This window comes from Camelina sativa, chromosome 2, assembly GCF_000633955.1.
Source record: "Camelina sativa cultivar DH55 chromosome 2, Cs, whole genome shotgun sequence".
Taxonomy (NCBI): domain Eukaryota; kingdom Viridiplantae; phylum Streptophyta; class Magnoliopsida; order Brassicales; family Brassicaceae; genus Camelina; species Camelina sativa.
Window position 1 is genome coordinate 14031254 of NC_025686.1, and position 19285 is coordinate 14050538.

Sequence of the window (19285 nt, forward strand, 5' to 3'; positions counted from 1 at the left end):
TCGCCAAACCGAAATGGAACAACCAGAACCTACAGCCCATCGCGCTCCCTGTTCCACCAATCCCTTAGTTGAAAAAATACTCCGCCATGCAAAAGAAGGGTTATTCGGTTTCTATGCCATAAGAGGATGTTTGTTTCTGAAATACCGTCCTCTCATCACCCGAGCCATTAAAGAAGACGGATTATGAATTAACCGCCAAAATTGTTTGGCCAGCATAGCATCATTAAATTGTTCCAGAGCTCGGAAACCCAAGCCCCCTTGACTTTTATCTTTACATAATTCGTCCCACGCAACCCAATGCAAACCTCGAGCCTTATCATTAGATTTCCACCAAAAGGTGGAAATAGCACTCGTTAATTTAGATGTTAACGCCTGTGGCAATTTATAACATGACATAACAAGTGTTGGAAGTGCCAAAGCCACCGATTTAATCATAATTTCCTTGCCGCCTTTCGATAAGTGCTTTGCAGACCAACCATTTACTCGATCATCCAAACGATCCTTGACATAGCTAAAAACCTTCGTTTTCGAGACCTGCAGGTTTTCAGGAATGCCCAAATAAGAACCCATACCGCCCTCCTTAGAAATACCCATAACGGATTTCAACTGAGATCGTATATCCGGAGGGACCTTCTTACCAAACATGATAGATGACTTTTCCAGATTAACTTCTTGTCATGAGGCTTTACCATAATTACCTATTATATCCATTACCGTCCTACATTCAGTCGCCTCTGCCTTACAAAAGAACAAGCTACCATCAGAAAATAACAAATGCGAAACAGTAGGACTACTACGGGCAATGGAAATACCCGTTAATTTCTGCTCCCTTTCAGCCTTTTTAATATTTGCTATCAATACCTCTGTACAAAGTATAAATAAATATGGTGACAAAGGATCCCCTTGACGTAATCCTCTATGAGGTCTAATAAAACCACGAGGTTGACCATTCAGAAGAACTTGATACGACACTGACGAGATACACCACATGATCCATGAAATCCATTTTCTATCAAATCCTAATTGAACCATAACCGCCTCCAAAAAATCCCACTCAACCCGATCATATGCCTTACTCATATCCGTTTTGAAAGCGAGAAACTCCGAAGTACACCGACGATTAGTATTTAGCCCATGGAACATCTCCTGAGCTACCAAAATATTATCTGTAATTAAACGACCAGAAACAAAGGCTGATTGAGAATAATTAAGTAGTAGTTTTAATATACATGTTTTTAGATTTTATCTTGTAACATTTTAATATTGAATATGAACCTCTCATATTTCATTTTAATACTTTCTCAGTTCCATTATATAAGAGTTTTAAAGCTTTTTTGCTCTATTTTATAATAGTTTCTCAAATTTCTATGTACAATTTTTACTAATATAACAATTTATGACTATTTGAACTATGCAGTATATTTCGGGAAAACGATCTATTTTCCCACAAAAAATATCATATCAAACTAGATAGAGCTTAATTTTTGATCGCGTGCTAGTTGTCCTTGAGAAAGTAGTTCTCCATCTTTCTCTCCCTTCCCCAAATATTTAGGTTTTATCGGTTTATGAACTACAAACCACAAACCACAATGACAGATTCAACGATGAATTCTCGATTTGGGTTTAATCAAAACCGATGAAGCTCTGATTGTGAAGCAGATCAAAGCGTAGAGGTAGAATAAGATGAAGAGATGAACCACTGCGAAATAGATCTATAGCCAGTTAGCCACCAATCACCATCACCATCACCAGTCACCATTACCGGAGAAAGCCAACAGAAAAAAATCATCATGTTCTTCTTTTTTCTTTTAGTTTGTATATATATACATTAAAAGTCAATAACATAATAATAATTTGTTTATAGTTTTGGAATTTTTTTAAATTAATTTGATTGTAATTTTAAAATGATTTAAAGAGAAATTAATACCAATTTTTTATTTGTTTTAAACCAAATTTTTATTAAGGGTAGATTTGGAATTAAAAAAATCTGGACACAAAATGTGAGTTATCTAGGGAATAAAAACTTAATTGGGTTATCATAGTTATTTCTTATAAAATGGAGGTTATCCTGGATAAATTTCTCTTGTTTTAATTAATTGAATTCAGTTTAGATTAGGTTAGATTTGGTTTATTATTTTATTTAGTTGGTTCAGTAAATAGTGAACCGAGCAAAACCGATGTTTGTGGGTAATTAGGTGAAAACTATGTTTCAAAGGAGATATAAATCTTGAACTATGGAGTCGGAGAGATATAGATTGAGAAATATTTTCTCGGAGATTTATAGCACTTGGTAATAGATTGAGCTCTATCTTGCTTGATATGATACTTCTCCTGGAGAAATAGATCGTTTTCCCAAATACTTTCCAGTTGGTTGAAGTTTTATAAATGACATAATATTTATTGTTTATTAATCTTTGTGTTTTTATCCAAAAACTCTTATAGGACATGGAATACCATTTAAATATCTATACCATCTTAATAAACCATATTTTAAGTTTAATTATACATTTCATCTTAATGCATAGAACTAAATATTTTATATCAAACAAAATTAATAAATCATATCAAGTCTATATCTTAGTAAGAATTGAAAGTACAAATAAAAACTAACAAAATATAATTCGCAAAAAAAAACTGAATCAAGATTATTTAAGATATATTTTTATGTTGTTATCTCATAAGTACTAATTTAACCTCATGTCATAATCAATTTTAAATAAGTGAAATTTATAAAATAAAAAAATTTATAAAGAGATAGAGACATTCTCATCAAATAACTGAAGAATCATTCCTATAAATTATAATTTATTTCGAATTATCTTATGTTTTAACATATGCATTACAAAAATACATGTGTTGAAATTATAAAATAAAACATAAAAAATATTAATAATATTCTTAATTGAATTTTTAAAAATGATAAATTTTTAATCTAAAATAAATTTCATCGTTAAACATTCAGTTTAGTAATTACATTTAACTATCTATTTCATCGTAAAACCATAATTCACTTCTTCATGAATTAGAGTTTAAAAAAAAACTTTAAAACATAATATGAGCATCATATGAGATAATATGTATATTGGTTAGTATTTTAAATTTAACAATAAATATAATCAGTAAAAAAATCAGTTAACATCCACAAAAATTTTGGAAATCCAAAAATATCCTATATATTATTTTTCTATATGTCATAATTTCATAAGTAATACTTTTGTCAATTTTCATCAATTAAAAAATTCATTCCTACAAACTCATTTTTTTTCAGGTTTCCCATATTACTACATGCATTAAAATCTTGAAAATAAAACATGTAAAACTATATTAATACACATCATGTATTGAAAATTTTTCTTTTTAATTTTATTATTCTTTTAAGGTTTTGTGTACTTACTTACAGTAAAAAAATTATATTACAATGATAAATACAATTTATATCCAACTAAAATTATGTTAAATAATTTTTATAAATTGTAGATTTCAAGTAATTTTTATAAATTATTGGTTGAATAACAAGAGATTGTGTATTATTTTAAATGATTTTATATGAATGTCAAGTTGAATAACATTGAATTTTGAAAGATTTTTAAAAATTCTCAATTGAATAACAAGTGATTTTAGGAATACTTTAAAATCTTTTAGAATGTCAAGTTTAATACCTCCCTCTATATTCTTTACCAATTTTTTGAATTGTTCGAATATAATAAATCAAATGTTAATTTAGTTAAACTAATTTGATTTTGATAAAAAGAAACAAAATAGTGTGATATTTAATCTTAAAAAATTATAAACCTGCAAGAAAAATGAATATAAAAAATAAAATTAGAATTATAAAATAAATTAAAATTAAGACTTTAAAAAAAAAAAATTCTAAAAACCAGTTAGTTCTTTAAAACTGAAGAATTTGAATGTAAACCAAACAGATATGGCCAAGCGAAGAACTTCTTGTTATTAGGAAATAAATAAAAATAAATGAGTTGTAGTCTTGTCATTCATTTTCAATATTCCATTTACCTTCTATAATTATTCATTATAAACAACTGTCAACATTTGGAAGATATATGCCATAAAGTAAAACATCAACTTACGGAAATTAAGATTTGTTTCCTTTATAAAATTTATAAAATAAGTGATTATTTTTAACAAAAATAAACAATAATCTCTAAACCTTTTTTTGTTTTTTTGGCTCCCTTTTAGTTTTCATGGTTTAGGTTCGGATTGTTTTTTATGACAGACTGACAGAGCACTCGATAAGTCTCTCCCGTTGGTTCTAATATACTTCCTTATATTACTATTCTATTTCTGCCAAAATCTTACAATCACCTTATTAACAAAAAAAATATTGAAGATTTGCAAAAAGTAAAAACCTCCATTAGAGCCAAAAAGTAATCCAGAGAAAAAAAAAATGAAGTCTATTAACTATGGGTATCTGCTCCTTTTGATAATTATAGCTTTTGCCTGTTTTCAATCAGTTCAAGCTCAATCTCAACCAGGTTCTTACTCTATTTCATGAAAGCTTGATATGTTTTACGAAATCCTATTAAATATCTCTTTTTAATTATCATATCTAATCTAATCATGAACAGGATTTATTAGCTTGGATTGTGGATTAGTCCCTAAAAACACAAGCTACACCGAGAAGACAACGAATATAACATACATATCAGACGCCGATTATATCGACAGCGGATTAATCGGGAGTATCAATGATTCATGCAAGACAGTGTTACAGCAACAGACTTGGACCGTAAGAAGCTTCCCTGAAGGTGTAAGAAACTGTTACAACTTCAATCTTAAAGCTAATCTCAAATATCTGATTAGAGGAACTTTTGTCTATGGGAATTATGATGGTTTGAATCAAATACCCAAGTTTGATCTTTACATTGGTCCTAATAAATGGACTTCTGTTATATTGGAAGGAGTAGCTAATGCTACGATCTTGGAGATGATCCATGTCTTACCACAAGACCGTCTACAAGTTTGTCTTGTCAAAACAGGGACAACGACACCGTTTATATCGGCGTTAGAACTTCGTCAGTTGGACAATAATACTTATGTTACCAAAAGTGGATCGTTGATGTCTTTCGCCAGAATTTACTTTCCAAAGACTGCATCGTTCCTAAGGTAAAAAGAACATTAGGCTTAAATTGTTTCAGATGTTCACTTATAAATTTATTTTAGTTTTTATATAATCCAGTTTTCTTCATATAACTGAATAAGAATTTTCCGTTTGCTTTTCCTGTTTACCGCTTTTGTTTTTCGTTTACATTTAAAATTAATATTTTAGTGATGAATGAATATATTATATAATCCAGTTGATTTAACAACATGAAACCTTTTTTTTTTAATTTGTCTTTCTCATTAGGTATGATGAAGACTTGTATGACCGAGTTTGGGTTCCATTCAGCCAAAATGAAACGGTTTCGTTAAGCACCGATCTACTGGTCGATACAAGTACCAATTCCTACAATGTGCCTCAAAATGTGGCGAATTCCGCAATTACTCCTTCGAAAGCTACTCTTCCGCTCAGCATATGGTGGGATCTCCAAAACATCAATGCACAGATATATATATACATGCATTTTGCAGAAATCCAGAAGCTTAAATCTAACGAGGCAAGAGAGTTCAACATTACTTATAATGGTGGTCAGGTTTGGGAAAGTTACTTTAGACCTAACAATCTCAGCATTACAACAATCTTTAGCGAAACAGCAATGAGTTCTCCAGATGGGTTTTTCAATTTCACTTTTACAATGACCAAAAACTCTACTCTTCCTCCACTTATCAATGGCCTTGAGGTTTATACCGTTGTAGAAAATTTACTGCACGAGACATACCAAGATGAAGGTAAATCATTTAAAACCCACTTTTCTTTTAACGAATTTTTATCTTCTTTCAATTTATTTAAATTTTAGGCAGTTTTATTTGTATTGTGCAAAAGTAAAAAATTGTTTCTACTCTATCCAATACCTCGTGCATGCTTTGTTTGTTTATTCTTTAATTTTTTTTTTTCTTTCCTCTTTGACTATCAGTTTCTGCTATGATGAACATCAAGAAAACATATGGTTTGAGTAAAAAGATAAGTTGGCAAGGAGATCCATGTTCTCCTAAAATATATCGATGGGAAGGTGTGAATTGCAGTTATTTGGACTCTAATCAACCTCTGATCACATCCTTGTATGTTTTCTTTTCAATTCATTTATTTACATTTCATAAGTTTGTTTTTCTTCTTTTTTTTCTTCTGACTCTGTACAACATTATAGGAACTTGGCAGCAAGTCGATTGACCGGTATCATAACACCTGATATATCTAGTCTCATACAATTAAGGGAACTGTAAGCATCTTGTAACTATACAACGCGTATAAATCTTAACAATATGATATAATCGTCATATTTGTTTCCACAATGCACAGAGATCTATCAAATAATGATTTATCAGGAGGGATTCCAAATTTTCTAGCTGATATGGAGATGTTGACACTAATGTGAGTTTCTATTTTTTTTTTTTTTTTTTAAACTTTTTACTCATTCTGTTCTTGTTTTCTTGGTTTTCTTGAATTAGTTTTTTTGCTTTCTCAGAAACTTAAGAGGAAACCCGAAGCTGAATCTCACCATTCCAGATTCTATTCAGGGAAGGATAACGAACAAATCTTTAACTCTACTGTAAGATGTTTTTTCAACTTTTTTTTTTACTTCGTCTCTAAGTCATGGAATGTATGATTACATAATCTCATTTTTTCCCTCCCATTCACTTTTAATGACTGCAGTATAGATGAAATCCCGAGTAGCAAAAAACCTCGTATCAAGTTTCCTTTGGTTGCTATCTTAGCTTCAGTGGCCTGCGTTATCGCATTTCTAGCTATCTTTATCATATGTTTCATCTTTAGAAGGGAAAAACAGAGAGGTATTAACATCAGTAACATTAATGGAAAACAAAACAGTTTTTATTGTTGTTGTATTGATCTTTATTATATTGCTCATCTTTACCATTATAACAGCTCCAAGTAATGAGAACAGATCATCCAATCAATCAATCGGAACAAAGGAGCGGAAGTTTACGTATTCTGAGATACTAAAGATGACAAATAACTTTGAGAGAGTTCTTGGTAAAGGAGGATATGGAAGAGTGTATTATGGAAACTTGGATGACACTCAAGTAGCTGTAAAAATGCTCTTTCATTCATCAGCTGATCAAGATTATAAACATTTCAAAGCTGAGGTAACATGTAAATCAGAAATATATCCATTTTAGTCTTTTGTTTTGAAATGGAAATTAATTTTCTAATCTTTCTTAGGTTGAGCTTCTTTTAAGAGTTCATCACAGACATTTGGTGGGACTTGTGGGTTATTGTGATGATGGAGATAACTTGGCTTTGATTTACGAATACATGGCAAATGGAGACTTGAGGGAGAATATGTCAGGTAAACACTTTACCTATAAGATAATCTAATTTGGTGGAATTCGTACTAAAAAAAAAAATTGAAATTCGGTATAGAAAACCGATGTGGACATGTTCTAACTTGGGAAAACAGAATGCAAATAGCTATGGAGGCAGCACAAGGTGATGAAATAATGAAAATTCTTGCTTATATTCTGATTTTAATGTCTTGAATAAAGTTGAAATAAAATTATAACAAATTGTTAACAGGATTGGAGTATCTACATAATGGAAGTAGACCACCTATGGTCCATAGAGATGTGAAACCTACTAACATTCTGTTGAATGAGCTGTTTCAAGCGAAACTAGCTGATTTTGGACTCTCTAGGTCTTCTCCCGTTGATGGTGAATCTTACGTATCAACAATCGTTGCAGGAACACCTGGTTACTTAGACCCTGAGTGAGTAAAATCAATCAGTTATAATCATAAAAAATTATGAAATGCAATATCTATAGTTAAAAAAAATTTTCAGGTACTATAGAACAAACTTGCTAAGTGAGAAGACTGATGTGTACAGCTTTGGGGTAGTTTTGTTAGAAATCATCACAAACCAGCCTGTGATTGATTCAAACCGGGTGAAAGCGCATATTACAGAATGGGTTGGATTCATGCTCATGAAAGGGGACATCAGGAATATTATCGACCCGAAACTGATGGGGGAATTCGATACAAACGGTGTGTGGAAGGCTGTGGAGTTGGCTTTGGCTTGTGTAAACCCTACCTCAAACCGTAGACCAACAATGACACATGCTGTGATGGAGCTAAAAGAGTGTTTGGACTCTGAAATTGCCAGGAAACAAGGGAGTCAAGAGATGTATTCAATAAATTCTATTGAATTAAGCTTCTCTCCTACTTCTACATTCTCACCTGGACCGAGGTGAATTGAGAATAATCCATTGAACCCAATGATGTCTTATTGAATTTGATGTCTTATGAACTCAATGATTGTTTAAAGAATCCATTAAAGTTTTTAGTTATCTGGAACTGAAAACACATTACATTCTTTATGAATCTAGCAAGTGGTATCTTGGGTAACAAGAAATCAATATGAAAGTACTCCACAGGGCACAGGTTATGTAAATTTTTACATTCTTTTCAAGTTATGTATTTCCTGAAATCAAAAGAAAGATGTTTAATTATCTAGTATAATAAAATAGTAAATGTATTGATGAAAATTACTAAAAACCTGAAAAATGCCAACACATGTAATTTTAATTTTAAAACAAAAGAGAATTAAAAAGAATTTGTGAGGATGTATAAATATTAATTTGATTAGTACTAGAAGCCTTTAAAAAAATTTCTCTTATTTTTTTTAACGAGAATCCTTTGAAATTTCTTCTAATCATACTTATATTAAACCAAAATTAATTTACAAAAGATACCTCGCGGCTCACAGATTTGTTATCTAGTTTACCTAATTTCTCTTCCGTATCTTGTTATCCACCTAATCGTGTTTCTTTATACTTTTTTAACAAAACTCTTTACATGAATAGCAGAAAGTTTCAGTTTTCATTCTCTGATTTTTCGGGATTTTACGCGTTATTCCTTAAACAGAAGATTTTATGGCGATATGGCGAATATCCATCAAATCCTTTCTGGCTTTGCTCGTTATTCTTAAAGGGTTTCGACGCGCCGCCGCTCCTCCTGTATTCTTATTTAGGGTTCAGAGAGAGTGGTCTTGATATTGGATTATTCTTACTTCTAATGGCGGAACATCTCAATCTGGCGATGGAATCACTGATTATTGCAGACGAAAGCCCTGTGGTTTTGACGGAGGAACCTGAGTTCACTGCAGGGGTGGAGAACAAACTCAGTCTTATGGGTAGACTTCTGAATCCGACAAGTCAAAACATGGCAAAGATGATAATGAAGATGCCAAGAGTGTGGGGGGTCTATGACAGAGTTCGGGGCGTCGCTCTGACGAAGGACCGGTTCCAGTTCATTTTCCAGTATGAAGCTGATATAGCAAGAATCATGAAAACGGGTTTCTGGACTTTCGATGAATGGGGTCTGATACTCGAACGCTGGGTGGAGTCCCCACCGCCAACCTTCCTCTCTACCTGTGCGGTCTGGATCCGGCTGAGCAATATCCCAGTCAATTACCTCACCATCAAAACCATCCAAACCATTGCGGAGAGAATAGGGCATGTGAAGGAAATTGCCTTTGATCCGGAGAAGTCACAATATAATGCCTTTGTGCGTGTCAAAGTGATCCTAGATGTGTCTAACCCACTGTTTGATTCCAAATCCCTACAACTCCCAAAAGGTGGTTCTGCAGTGGTGGAGATCGACTACGAGAGAGTGCGGAAGCGTTGCTTTCATTGCCTGCGACTCACCCATGACAAACAACACTGTCCTTTCTTGCGACAAGGTACGAAAGTGAAGGACTCTCCTCAGCAACGGACAGAGTCTGAACACGCAGCCAGAGCCTCTACACGAGATAATCGCTTCCCCAAAGATTTGGTGAACGCAGTTCTGCCTCTGTTAAAGCCATCCATACCCCCTGGTTTCTCCCCCAGGTCCAATGTCGTAGCCCCGGAGGTGTTGGCGGAAATGCGGAACTATCTGTTGTCTGGGGATCCGTTGCTGATAGGTCAGAGGGAGCAAACTTTGAAGTCTACCCTTGAGGGAATTGCACATGACTCCCAAGCCCAAAGCTCTCTGTTGAGGTTGGAGGCCCCTCCCTCCTTCACCACTAGCCTGGACAAGGGGAAGGGTCTAGTGTTTGGTTATCCGAATCAGGAGGCTTCGTTACCCCAGCTTCCGAAGTCGACAGGCCAAGATGTTAACGCGTTGTCTCTCCCAGGCAGAGAAATAGTTCATGACTCCCCTCAACTTTCAGCGCCTGAAGGATTTCATATGGGAGCAAGGGGCGGAAACACGAGAGGTGGAAAGATCAAACGAGGTACAAATTCGAGGAAGCCCTCCTCCTGGAGAAGGAGACAGTCAGCAGTTGGGAATGCTGCGAGAAGTGAATCAGTTGGGACCTCGGGAGATATCTATGAAAGTGTGTTACGGGGAGGTTTCTCAAAACGTAAGGCCGAGGACGGTAATGAAGTGACCTCGAAGATACTGAAAAAGGATGCGTTAGTGATGAGAGAAACAGATCCTTTGACTCCTGCTGGTTCTATGCTGCGTCAAAACCCTCTGGTTCCCTCTGATGCAACCTCTCTCTCCGATACCCATGCTGCTCAACATAAGGGTTTGGTGGTTTGCCAGAAACCACCCAATCCTCAATGAGTATAACCAGTTGGAACTGTCAGGGGATGGGGAGCACCTCGGCAGTTCGACGTCTACAGGAAATGCATCGTGAACATTTCCCAGACTTTTTGTTCCTCCTGGAAACAAAAAATTCCAGTGAACACGTTTTGGGTGTTAAAGAGTGGTTGGGGTACGATAAGGTCCATATCGTTGACCCCGTTGGCTTGAGCGGCGGGCTTGCGTTGTTCTGGAAGGATACGTACACGGTAGAAGTGTTTCAGTCTGACTCTCGCATAATAGACACAAGGATCTCTGCGGGCTCCTTAGTCTTCTATGTCAGCTTCGTGTATGGGGATCCAGCCAGACACCTTCGAGCAGAGGTATGGGAAAGGTTAACTAGAATTGGAGTCCAGAGAGATGAAGCGTGGATGCTTACGGGGGACTTCAATGAGATTATGGACAATTCGGAAAAAGTGGGGGGGGCCAAGTCGACCTGAATGGTCTTTCTATCCCTTTCGAACAATGGCACGCAGTTGCAAGATCAAAGAAATACCAAGCTTCGGAAACAGATTGTCCTGGGGAGGTAAAAGGGAGAATGTTTGGGTCCAGTGCAGACTAGATAGAAGCTTTGGTAATGCGGAATGGTTCACTCTATTTCCTAGAGCCAAAACTGAATACTTAGAGATGATGGGGTCGGATCATAGGCCCATCCTCACCAGACTAGTGGGAGAGGACACTTGTCATAGAGGCAGGTTCTGCTTCGATAAACGCCTGATAAACAAACCGGAGACAGAGGAGATTATTAAGAAGCACTGGCGTTTACATTCAGTGGGAGCAGGAGAATCAGTGACTGCTCGTTTACTAAGGTGTCGGAGAGCCTTATCCAAGTGGAAGCGCCTAGCTCCTACAAACTCCCATACACGGATCACTCAACTCAAAAAGGACCTGGAAACGGAGTCTACAAAAATGTTTCCAAACTTCCAACGTCTGCAAGGCATTAAGTGGGATCTCAACAAGGCTTTCAGGGAGGAGGAAATCTATTGGAAACAGAAGAGTCGTCAGAAGTGGTTGAGGGAAGGAGATAGAAACACTACCTTCTTTCATGGAAGTGTGAAGTACAAGAGATTAAAAAACAGAGTGATCTCCCTATTAGACAAGCATGGACTCGAAGCCTATGAGGAAGGTTCTAAGGGTAGTATTGCGGTGGAGTTTTTCTCGGAGTTATTCACCTCTTCCAACCCGACTGGCTTTGAGGATGTGCTGGAAGGAATGGAACCGCGGGTTACAGAGGAGATGAATCTTAAACTGACGTCTCCAATCACTGCTCTTGAGATTAAACAAGCGGCGTTCAAAGTACAAGGAGATAGTGCTCCGGGGATTGATGGATGGACTGGCACGTTCTTCAAACAGTATTGGAACACCATTGGAAAGGAGATAGTGTCGGAGGTGGAACAGTTTTTCCAGAGTGGCACCATGCTGCAAGATTGGAACCACACACAAATCTGCCTTATTCCTAAGAAACCAAACGCGAATGCGATGACGGACATGCGTCCTATCAGTCTTTGCTCGGTGTTGTATAAGATAGTGTCAAACGTTTTATGTACGCGGCTGAAGAGATGCCTCCCTAAGCTGGTATCTGAGACTCAAGGAGCCTTTGTGTCTGGTCGCCTCATATCTGATAATATACTCATCGCGCATGAGATCATACATGCCTTACGGACTAACTCCAAGTTCAACAAAGATATGATAGCCATCAAGACTGACATGTCAAAGGCATACGACCGGGTCGAGTGGGACTTCCTGGAGCACTTATTTGTGAAAATGGGTTTCAATAGCACATGGATTCAGTGGATCATGTCCTGTGTCAGATCAGTCTCTTATACGGTGCTCATTAACGGAAGCAGCCACGGGTTTGTTAAACCAAGTCGAGGGATTCGCCAGGGGGACCCTTTATCCCCTTTCTTGTTCATCCTATGCGCGGAGGCGCTAGTGCATCTTATGCAACGACGTCATGAACAACAACGGTTAACGGGCTTCCAGTTCAATGAGTCCTGCCCATCAGTTCAGCATTTACTATTTGCAGACGATAGCCTCTTTATCTGCAAGGCGAACAAAGAGGAATGTGAGGAAGTGCTGAATTGTCTGAGCTTGTATGGCAAGGCTTCTGGACAGGTGATCAACTTTGCTAAGTCGACGGTCACGTTCGGTGGTAAAGCGTCATACGACACTAAAGAATTGGTGAAAACCACTCTTGGTATAAGGAATGAAGGCGGCTCTGGATCCTATCTCGGCCTACCTGAATGCTTCAGTGGGTCTAAACAGGCTTTACTAGCCTTCATTGGGGAGAAACTCCAAGGCAGACTTCATGGGTGGTTTGCTAAGTCCTTATCGCTCGGGGGAAAGGAAGTTTTACTTAAGTCCATCGCCATGGCCTTACCTGTTTACGCCATGTCCTGCTTCAGGCTGAGTAAAAACCTCTGTCGTAAACTAACCAGTGCAATGACAGAGTTTTGGTGGAGCCATTGTGAGGGACAAAGGAACATCGCCTGGGTGGCATGGGCAAAGCTTTGCAAGGCTAAGAGTGAAGGTGGTCTGGGCTTCAAAGACTTAAGTGACTTCAATCAGGCTCTGCTTGCTAAACAGTCCTGGAGGATGCTTAATAACCCGACTTCATTGGTAGCACGTTTCTTTAAGAGTCGCTACTTTCGCTACAAGTCTATTCTTGACTGTGGGACTGGCTCCCGGCCGTCTTACGCGTGGCGAAGCATACTTCAGGGACGTGACCTACTGAAAAAAGGGCTGCTAAAGGTCATCGGAGATGGCAGTAATACTCTGGTATGGCAGGAGAAATGGATACAGGAAGAACATCCACGGGCTCCTTACCGTGCTCAAATTTTCTTTGACGTCCGCCTTAAAGTCTCAGACCTGCGAGACCCGAGTACTGGACATTGGGATGTCTCGAAAATTGAGAATCTCTTTCCCCCTGGTGACGCAAACCGAATCCTCGCAATGAAGTTAGCAGTAGGCCAACCCGACAGATTCATCTGGCCTTATAATAAAGCTGGTGCCTATACTGTTAAGAGTGGGTACTGGCTGTCCAGAACTTTGCCTTCACTCTATGAGAAACCGCCAGAGGAGTTAATTAGGTCTAACAAACTGAAAGCTAAGGTATGGAGGTTGAAGACAGTTCCTAAAATTAAATCCTTCTTGTGGAGAATGCTTTCAGGTGCTTTAGCGGTTGCTGATAGACTTGCGTGTAGGGGTATTAGCATTGATCTGCGATGTCCTGTTTGCGGTGATGCGAGGGAAACTATAAGCCACACATTGTTTGGATGTCATGTAGCCCGACAGGCCTTTGCTTTAGCCAATGTTCCGTTACCGTCGGGGGGTTTCTCTGAGAGTAGTGTAGAGAACAACTGGGAGCATCTCGAAAAGGTGATTCAAGATACAGCTGCTCCTGAGGAAATTAGATCAGTGATCCCATGGCTTTTATGGAACGTTTGGAAGTATAGAAATACAGTGGTGTTTCAGGGCAAACAGGGTGAGGTGCAAGAGATTGTGATCAAGGCTTATCAAGACGCGTTACAGTGGAAGGATGCTCAGCGACAGGAGGAGCTGTTAGTACCCAAGAATTATAAGGGTGGGGAAACAGTTGAGAGTAGATGAAGTAGACCCCCTCCTAACATTGTCAAGTGTAACGTCGCTCTGTCCTGGGTGAACTCTTCGTCTATGTTTGGTGGGGCTTGGATAAGTAGAGATCATAACGGACAGGTGGTCCATCATGCCCGTGAGGCTTTTACGCGGTCTAAGTCTATTTGTGAGGCGGGATTAAGATGTGTGTTATGGACGGTGTCTGCTCTGAGGGATCTTCATGTAGCGAGGGTCATCATAGCCATCGACAGTGCCCAAGTTGTTGAAGCAATCACGAATCCTCATAACTGGCCTCGGTTTGGCCTCTTGTTGCAGGAAATACAACAGCTTATTGAGGGCTTTGAGTCGTGGGACTGTGAGACTGTAGGACGATCAGCGAATCAAGCTGCTGTGGCTATAGCTAAGAGCGTGACGCGGGAAAATAGGTTTCAGTCGTACTTGGCCTTAGGAGGCCCCTCGTGGCTACACGACCTTATCTCTGCAGATGACTAAAGTGGTTTCAAATGGTGCTTGACTGCGGTTCACAATGGTTGGAGAGCGACTTCGCTTCATCAGCAATCATTCGCAGCTTTTGTTTCCTTGCTTTCTATTTTATTTCCTTTCGAGTTTTTCCTTTACCTTTCTATCGTTGTACTATCAGACGGCAAAAAAAAAAAGAATAGCAAATGTATTGGCGTTGTCTTAAGATTTTCTACTTTTAGGAGAAAAAAAAGTGAGAAAGACAACGTGATAAAAGAAACATATAATTGCAATAAAATGATTACTCCAATGTTTTTAAATGACATACATTACCCCTTCTAAAATAGTCATCACTCATCACTCTAGCCTCCAAAGAGGGGCCGGGTTTAAGGTTTATAAAGAGAGTAGAAAACCAATGAGGGAAGAGTAGTTGGCCTCTTAACTATGATCATTTAACCCTTTTGTAAAAATATGTATACAAAAAATAAAAAAGAGAGAGAGAGAGAGAGAGAGAGAGAGAACAAGAGCTAAGGAGGAGGGAGAGAAGGTAGAGAAGTTTGAGCAAGCTTTCTAAGGTTATCAATAACCATTACTAGCTTTGTGTTTAGTCTGTTCACAAAACACTTTGGCAACCATCCTATGGGATCCAACTGTAAAAAAAATGTAAAAATGAACATATATTAACGAAATTAAAGACATAAAGAAATAAAGGAAAAAAGGAAAAATGATGAAAAGTTTATAAGACCTGAACAACATAAGTAATCATGCAAGAGGTGTCGTCAAGCTTCTCCAAAACCCATCCGGACTCAACCAAAAATCCTCTAATGGAGTTCTTTTTCTTTCTGTTTGTTGGTTCCAATCCTTCTGCCATCTCCTTTGGTAACGACGCAACCGCCACCACGAGGGTGCCGTCTTGCATGGTCTCACGTCTTTCGTAGACAATGAACTCTCTGTTCCTAAAGAGCGGTTTCGAGTTTTCCCCAAACCTTAAACGGATAACACTTAGATTCTCATCTATGTTTCTAATATGTGTTGCTTCCACTAGGTCGCCTTCCCATTGCTGTCAATTTCACCAATAATCATTATTATTATTATTATAACTCAAATTATTAAGGGGATGAAGTAGGTAATAAACCTACCATGTGCTAATTTAAATTAAAACCAAAAAACACCTACCATGTGTTAAAGAAATATTACTACAAACTTTATTTATATATAACTAATTTTTAACAACTGATCTGATGTATAGTTTCTAAAATATATTGAGTAACTAATATATTTAATGCAACCAAAAAAAAATTATTTTACAGTATCCAGTTAATTACACTTAACTTTCCCCTCTACGTACTATCTTTTTAAAAAAAATATTTTTTACGTATCATATTCTATAAATTTTATTAAGATATGAAAATAGTAAATATGTAGTTCTACTTAAATTAGCAAACGAGAATGATGTGAAAAATTATTATAGAGTCATAATATGTGTTTTGCACACAAAAAAAAAAGTCATAATATGTGAATATCCCTCTTAGCATATAGTATATTTTTGGGGAAGCATTAAGAAATGATTACCTTGGCTGCGTCGATGGCATTTGCGACTTTGATAAACTGCTCTGGAGAGACCGATGTGAGGATCCTACGGCTTCGAAACGACTGCAGCGATCCAGTGTCACGTTTTGAAATCTCGACACCGGTTGGGTCATGCCTCACAACTTTCCACCCATTGGACGCGTTCCCAAAGCGTCCGGCCTCAGACGAAGATAAGAGCTCTTGGATGCAACTCTCACTCGCGAACTTCACATACCTTCTCAGCGACTCTTCGCTCACGGACCTAACAGTATAGCATTTCTTGTTTCATATAAGCTACAACCTAGAAACAAATTGGAACATGATTGTTATTACGTACCAGGAGGAGCTGGAGGGCGCTGGACCGTTCATGATGTATAGAGGAAGATTGAGGGATCCGGAGGGTGTGAAGACTTATGTTGTGGCGCTCTTGCATTTGTAAGTCATGGATTTGGTTAAGAAAGAGAGAGAGAAAGAGACAGAGTTGAAAGCAGGATAGTGGGTAAGTGGGACAATGAGGGAGAGATAGCACATGCAATGACTAGTGGGAACTGAAATCATTATACATCCTCCTCTTACTCAAAATCATTCTTGAAATTACAAATTTCTATACATTTATATATATATCTTATTATATAAAGTTGGGTTTTACAATTTAGTCATTAACAAGATTTTGACATGTGTCAAGTTATCAATCTCATATTTTGACATATGTAAAAGTTAATATTTAATAGGAGGAATTCGATTACAGCAAAAATAAAATATTTTGTTCTAAAAAATATTAATAATGTAAAAAAATAATTATCAAAAATTACAGAATTTATAAAAAATACAAAGGTTTTTTAAATAATTATAAAGAGATTATATATGTATATATATATATATATTTCATAAATTCAAAATTATAATATTATTTACTTATTTTTAATTTTAAGTTATTAATTCTACAAAAAAAATATAGAAAAAGGGATTAAGAAAAATAAACAGTTAATTATTTATTCTAAATTTTGTAAATACTCACTTCTATATAAATATAGATCGTCTTATATAAATAATTTATTCAAAAACATTGCTTTCAACTTTGTTTAATTGGAAAATTGTTTTTAATGAGAAGGTAAATTTTTCTTATTTTTTTAAACCAAAATTTTCTCCTACTTTCTCATTTTTCAGTTGGGAATAGGTAAGATTAATATGTTGACCCAAAAAAAGATTAATATATGCGTCTTCTTTTCCTAATACTGTATTTTAAAATTTATTGTAGTATTTTTAGATTATTTTATTTAATTTGTATTTCATCTTTGAATTATTTGGGATTCATATATTACCATGCTTATAATTTTATATTGTTTCTTTAATTATGCTAAATTAATTTTTTTCTAATTTTTCAACCTTGATTGGTTGGTCATAAACTCTTCATTTTTTTGCAAACATAATTGTTACCATTATTCATTCAATCCCAAAGGGAGATAACAAGTAGAAGCTCATCAACCTAATGGATAGATAAAATAGGCTAATCAAACACAAGCTTACAACAAACATAGATAGATAGATAGTTTTTAAACCTTCCAGACGTAACAACCCGGCCATTGAATATGGGTGAGTCCACGGGCCAGGAATATATGTAGAGCCCACTTAGGAAGGTGGACCCATGGACTGAGAGTGGACATGGGCTCACTAAGCAAGGTGGCGGTTGAGACATTACAGAGACAGAGGCTACATCATGGTGTGTCAAAGACACTTCCACGAATACATTGGGAAATTTAGCATTAGTTACTATGAAAAGATTTTGTGACGTTAGAAAAAAGTTTTTACTTTCATTGGTTGTTGGAGCAAGCTAATTTGAGATAGCAAAAAGACGTGAACATTTTCTCTCCACACAGGAGGAGGGCAGAGCCGAGGTTCTCTCTATGGTGGATAAGGTTGAACACAAGGTTATCTCCCCTAGGGAGGAAGGTGTAGGAGGTTGTACGCAAGATTATCTCCCCAAGGGAGGAACGCGGAGCCAAGGTTCTCTCCATGGTGGAGGAGGTTGGACGCAAGGTTTTCTCCATAAAGGATGAGGGTAAAGCCGAGGTTTTCTCTATGGTGGTCATTCATTATTGTGATGATACATTATTAATTAGTATATTATGTAATATATTTTTTACTCAAAATATTTTTTGAGTCAACAATTTTATTAATTAAAAAACTATGCAGAAGCAGGGGCGGAACCAGAAAAAAATATTACTGGTGACAGATTGTCAACAGGTAAGATTGAACCCTCGACCTTGCACAAATTTTAGTATATTCTCAAGCCATTTTGCCACTTAACTTTTTTTACATAGTGTAAAAACTTTTAGTTTTTAAATATTACTGGTGGCAGCTGCCACCACAACCCACAACGTGGGTCTGCCACTGTGCAGAAGTAAAAGTAAAATAGTTGGCTTAATGTATTCATATAGAGATTTTCTAGGTGGTGATAAAGAATATATTTGTAACATTATATTTAGGTTTTAAAAAAATACTTTTTTAATGGTAACATACATAAAAGATTTGTAAATGGATATAAATCAGTGTATTATAGCAAAAAAAATAAAAGTTATAAATAACATACAACAAATTTTAATATATTTTTGTTAAATTTAATTTAATTTATAAAATTTTAAATCCGCACATCGGGCGGGTCCTCATCTAGTATATATATATGTGTGTGTTTTTCAAGTTGGATTAATTTACGAATGTTATTTTCATTTTTTTTTTTCTGATTATCCGAAAGGTTATGGATCCGTAGGCACGTACGCACCGTTCCTTCGGACAGGAACTAGCAGTTCAATACCAACCCTTCCAAGACAACACTCAAACAGTCAAACCTAAGGAAACACGACTTTTTTTTAGGGAAAAAAGCTTAAAAATACCCCATCTATTTTTTATTTGGAAGTTTAATACCTCGTCTTTTTTGGTTGGAAGAAAAATACCTCATTTAATTA

The 19285-nt window shown here is 36.5% G+C and overlaps 3 protein-coding genes across 3 annotated transcripts; 2 read left to right on the top strand and 1 right to left on the bottom strand.

The window, feature by feature from the left end:
* On the top strand, positions 4403-8323 carry LOC104751886 (probable LRR receptor-like serine/threonine-protein kinase At1g51860). The gene is made up of 13 exons (XM_019231952.1): positions 4403-4493; positions 4587-5124; positions 5366-5847; positions 6033-6177; positions 6264-6335; positions 6416-6487; positions 6582-6665; positions 6770-6906; positions 7001-7221; positions 7298-7424; positions 7499-7564; positions 7652-7841; positions 7924-8323. The coding sequence occupies exons 1-13, from the start codon at positions 4406-4408 to the stop codon at positions 8321-8323; spliced, it is 2622 nt and encodes an 873-aa protein (XP_019087497.1). The 5' UTR covers positions 4403-4405.
* Positions 11166-14786, top strand: LOC104751896. Its single transcript, XM_010473949.1, has 2 exons — positions 11166-14260; positions 14399-14786. The coding sequence occupies exons 1-2, from the start codon at positions 11166-11168 to the stop codon at positions 14784-14786; spliced, it is 3483 nt and encodes a 1160-aa protein (XP_010472251.1).
* Positions 15055-16853, bottom strand: LOC104724362 (PCTP-like protein). The gene is made up of 4 exons (XM_010442826.2): positions 16660-16853; positions 16326-16584; positions 15499-15813; positions 15055-15403 (listed from the first exon to the last, which is right to left on the bottom strand). The coding sequence occupies exons 1-4, from the start codon at positions 16689-16691 to the stop codon at positions 15281-15283; spliced, it is 729 nt and encodes a 242-aa protein (XP_010441128.1). The 5' UTR covers positions 16692-16853; the 3' UTR covers positions 15055-15280.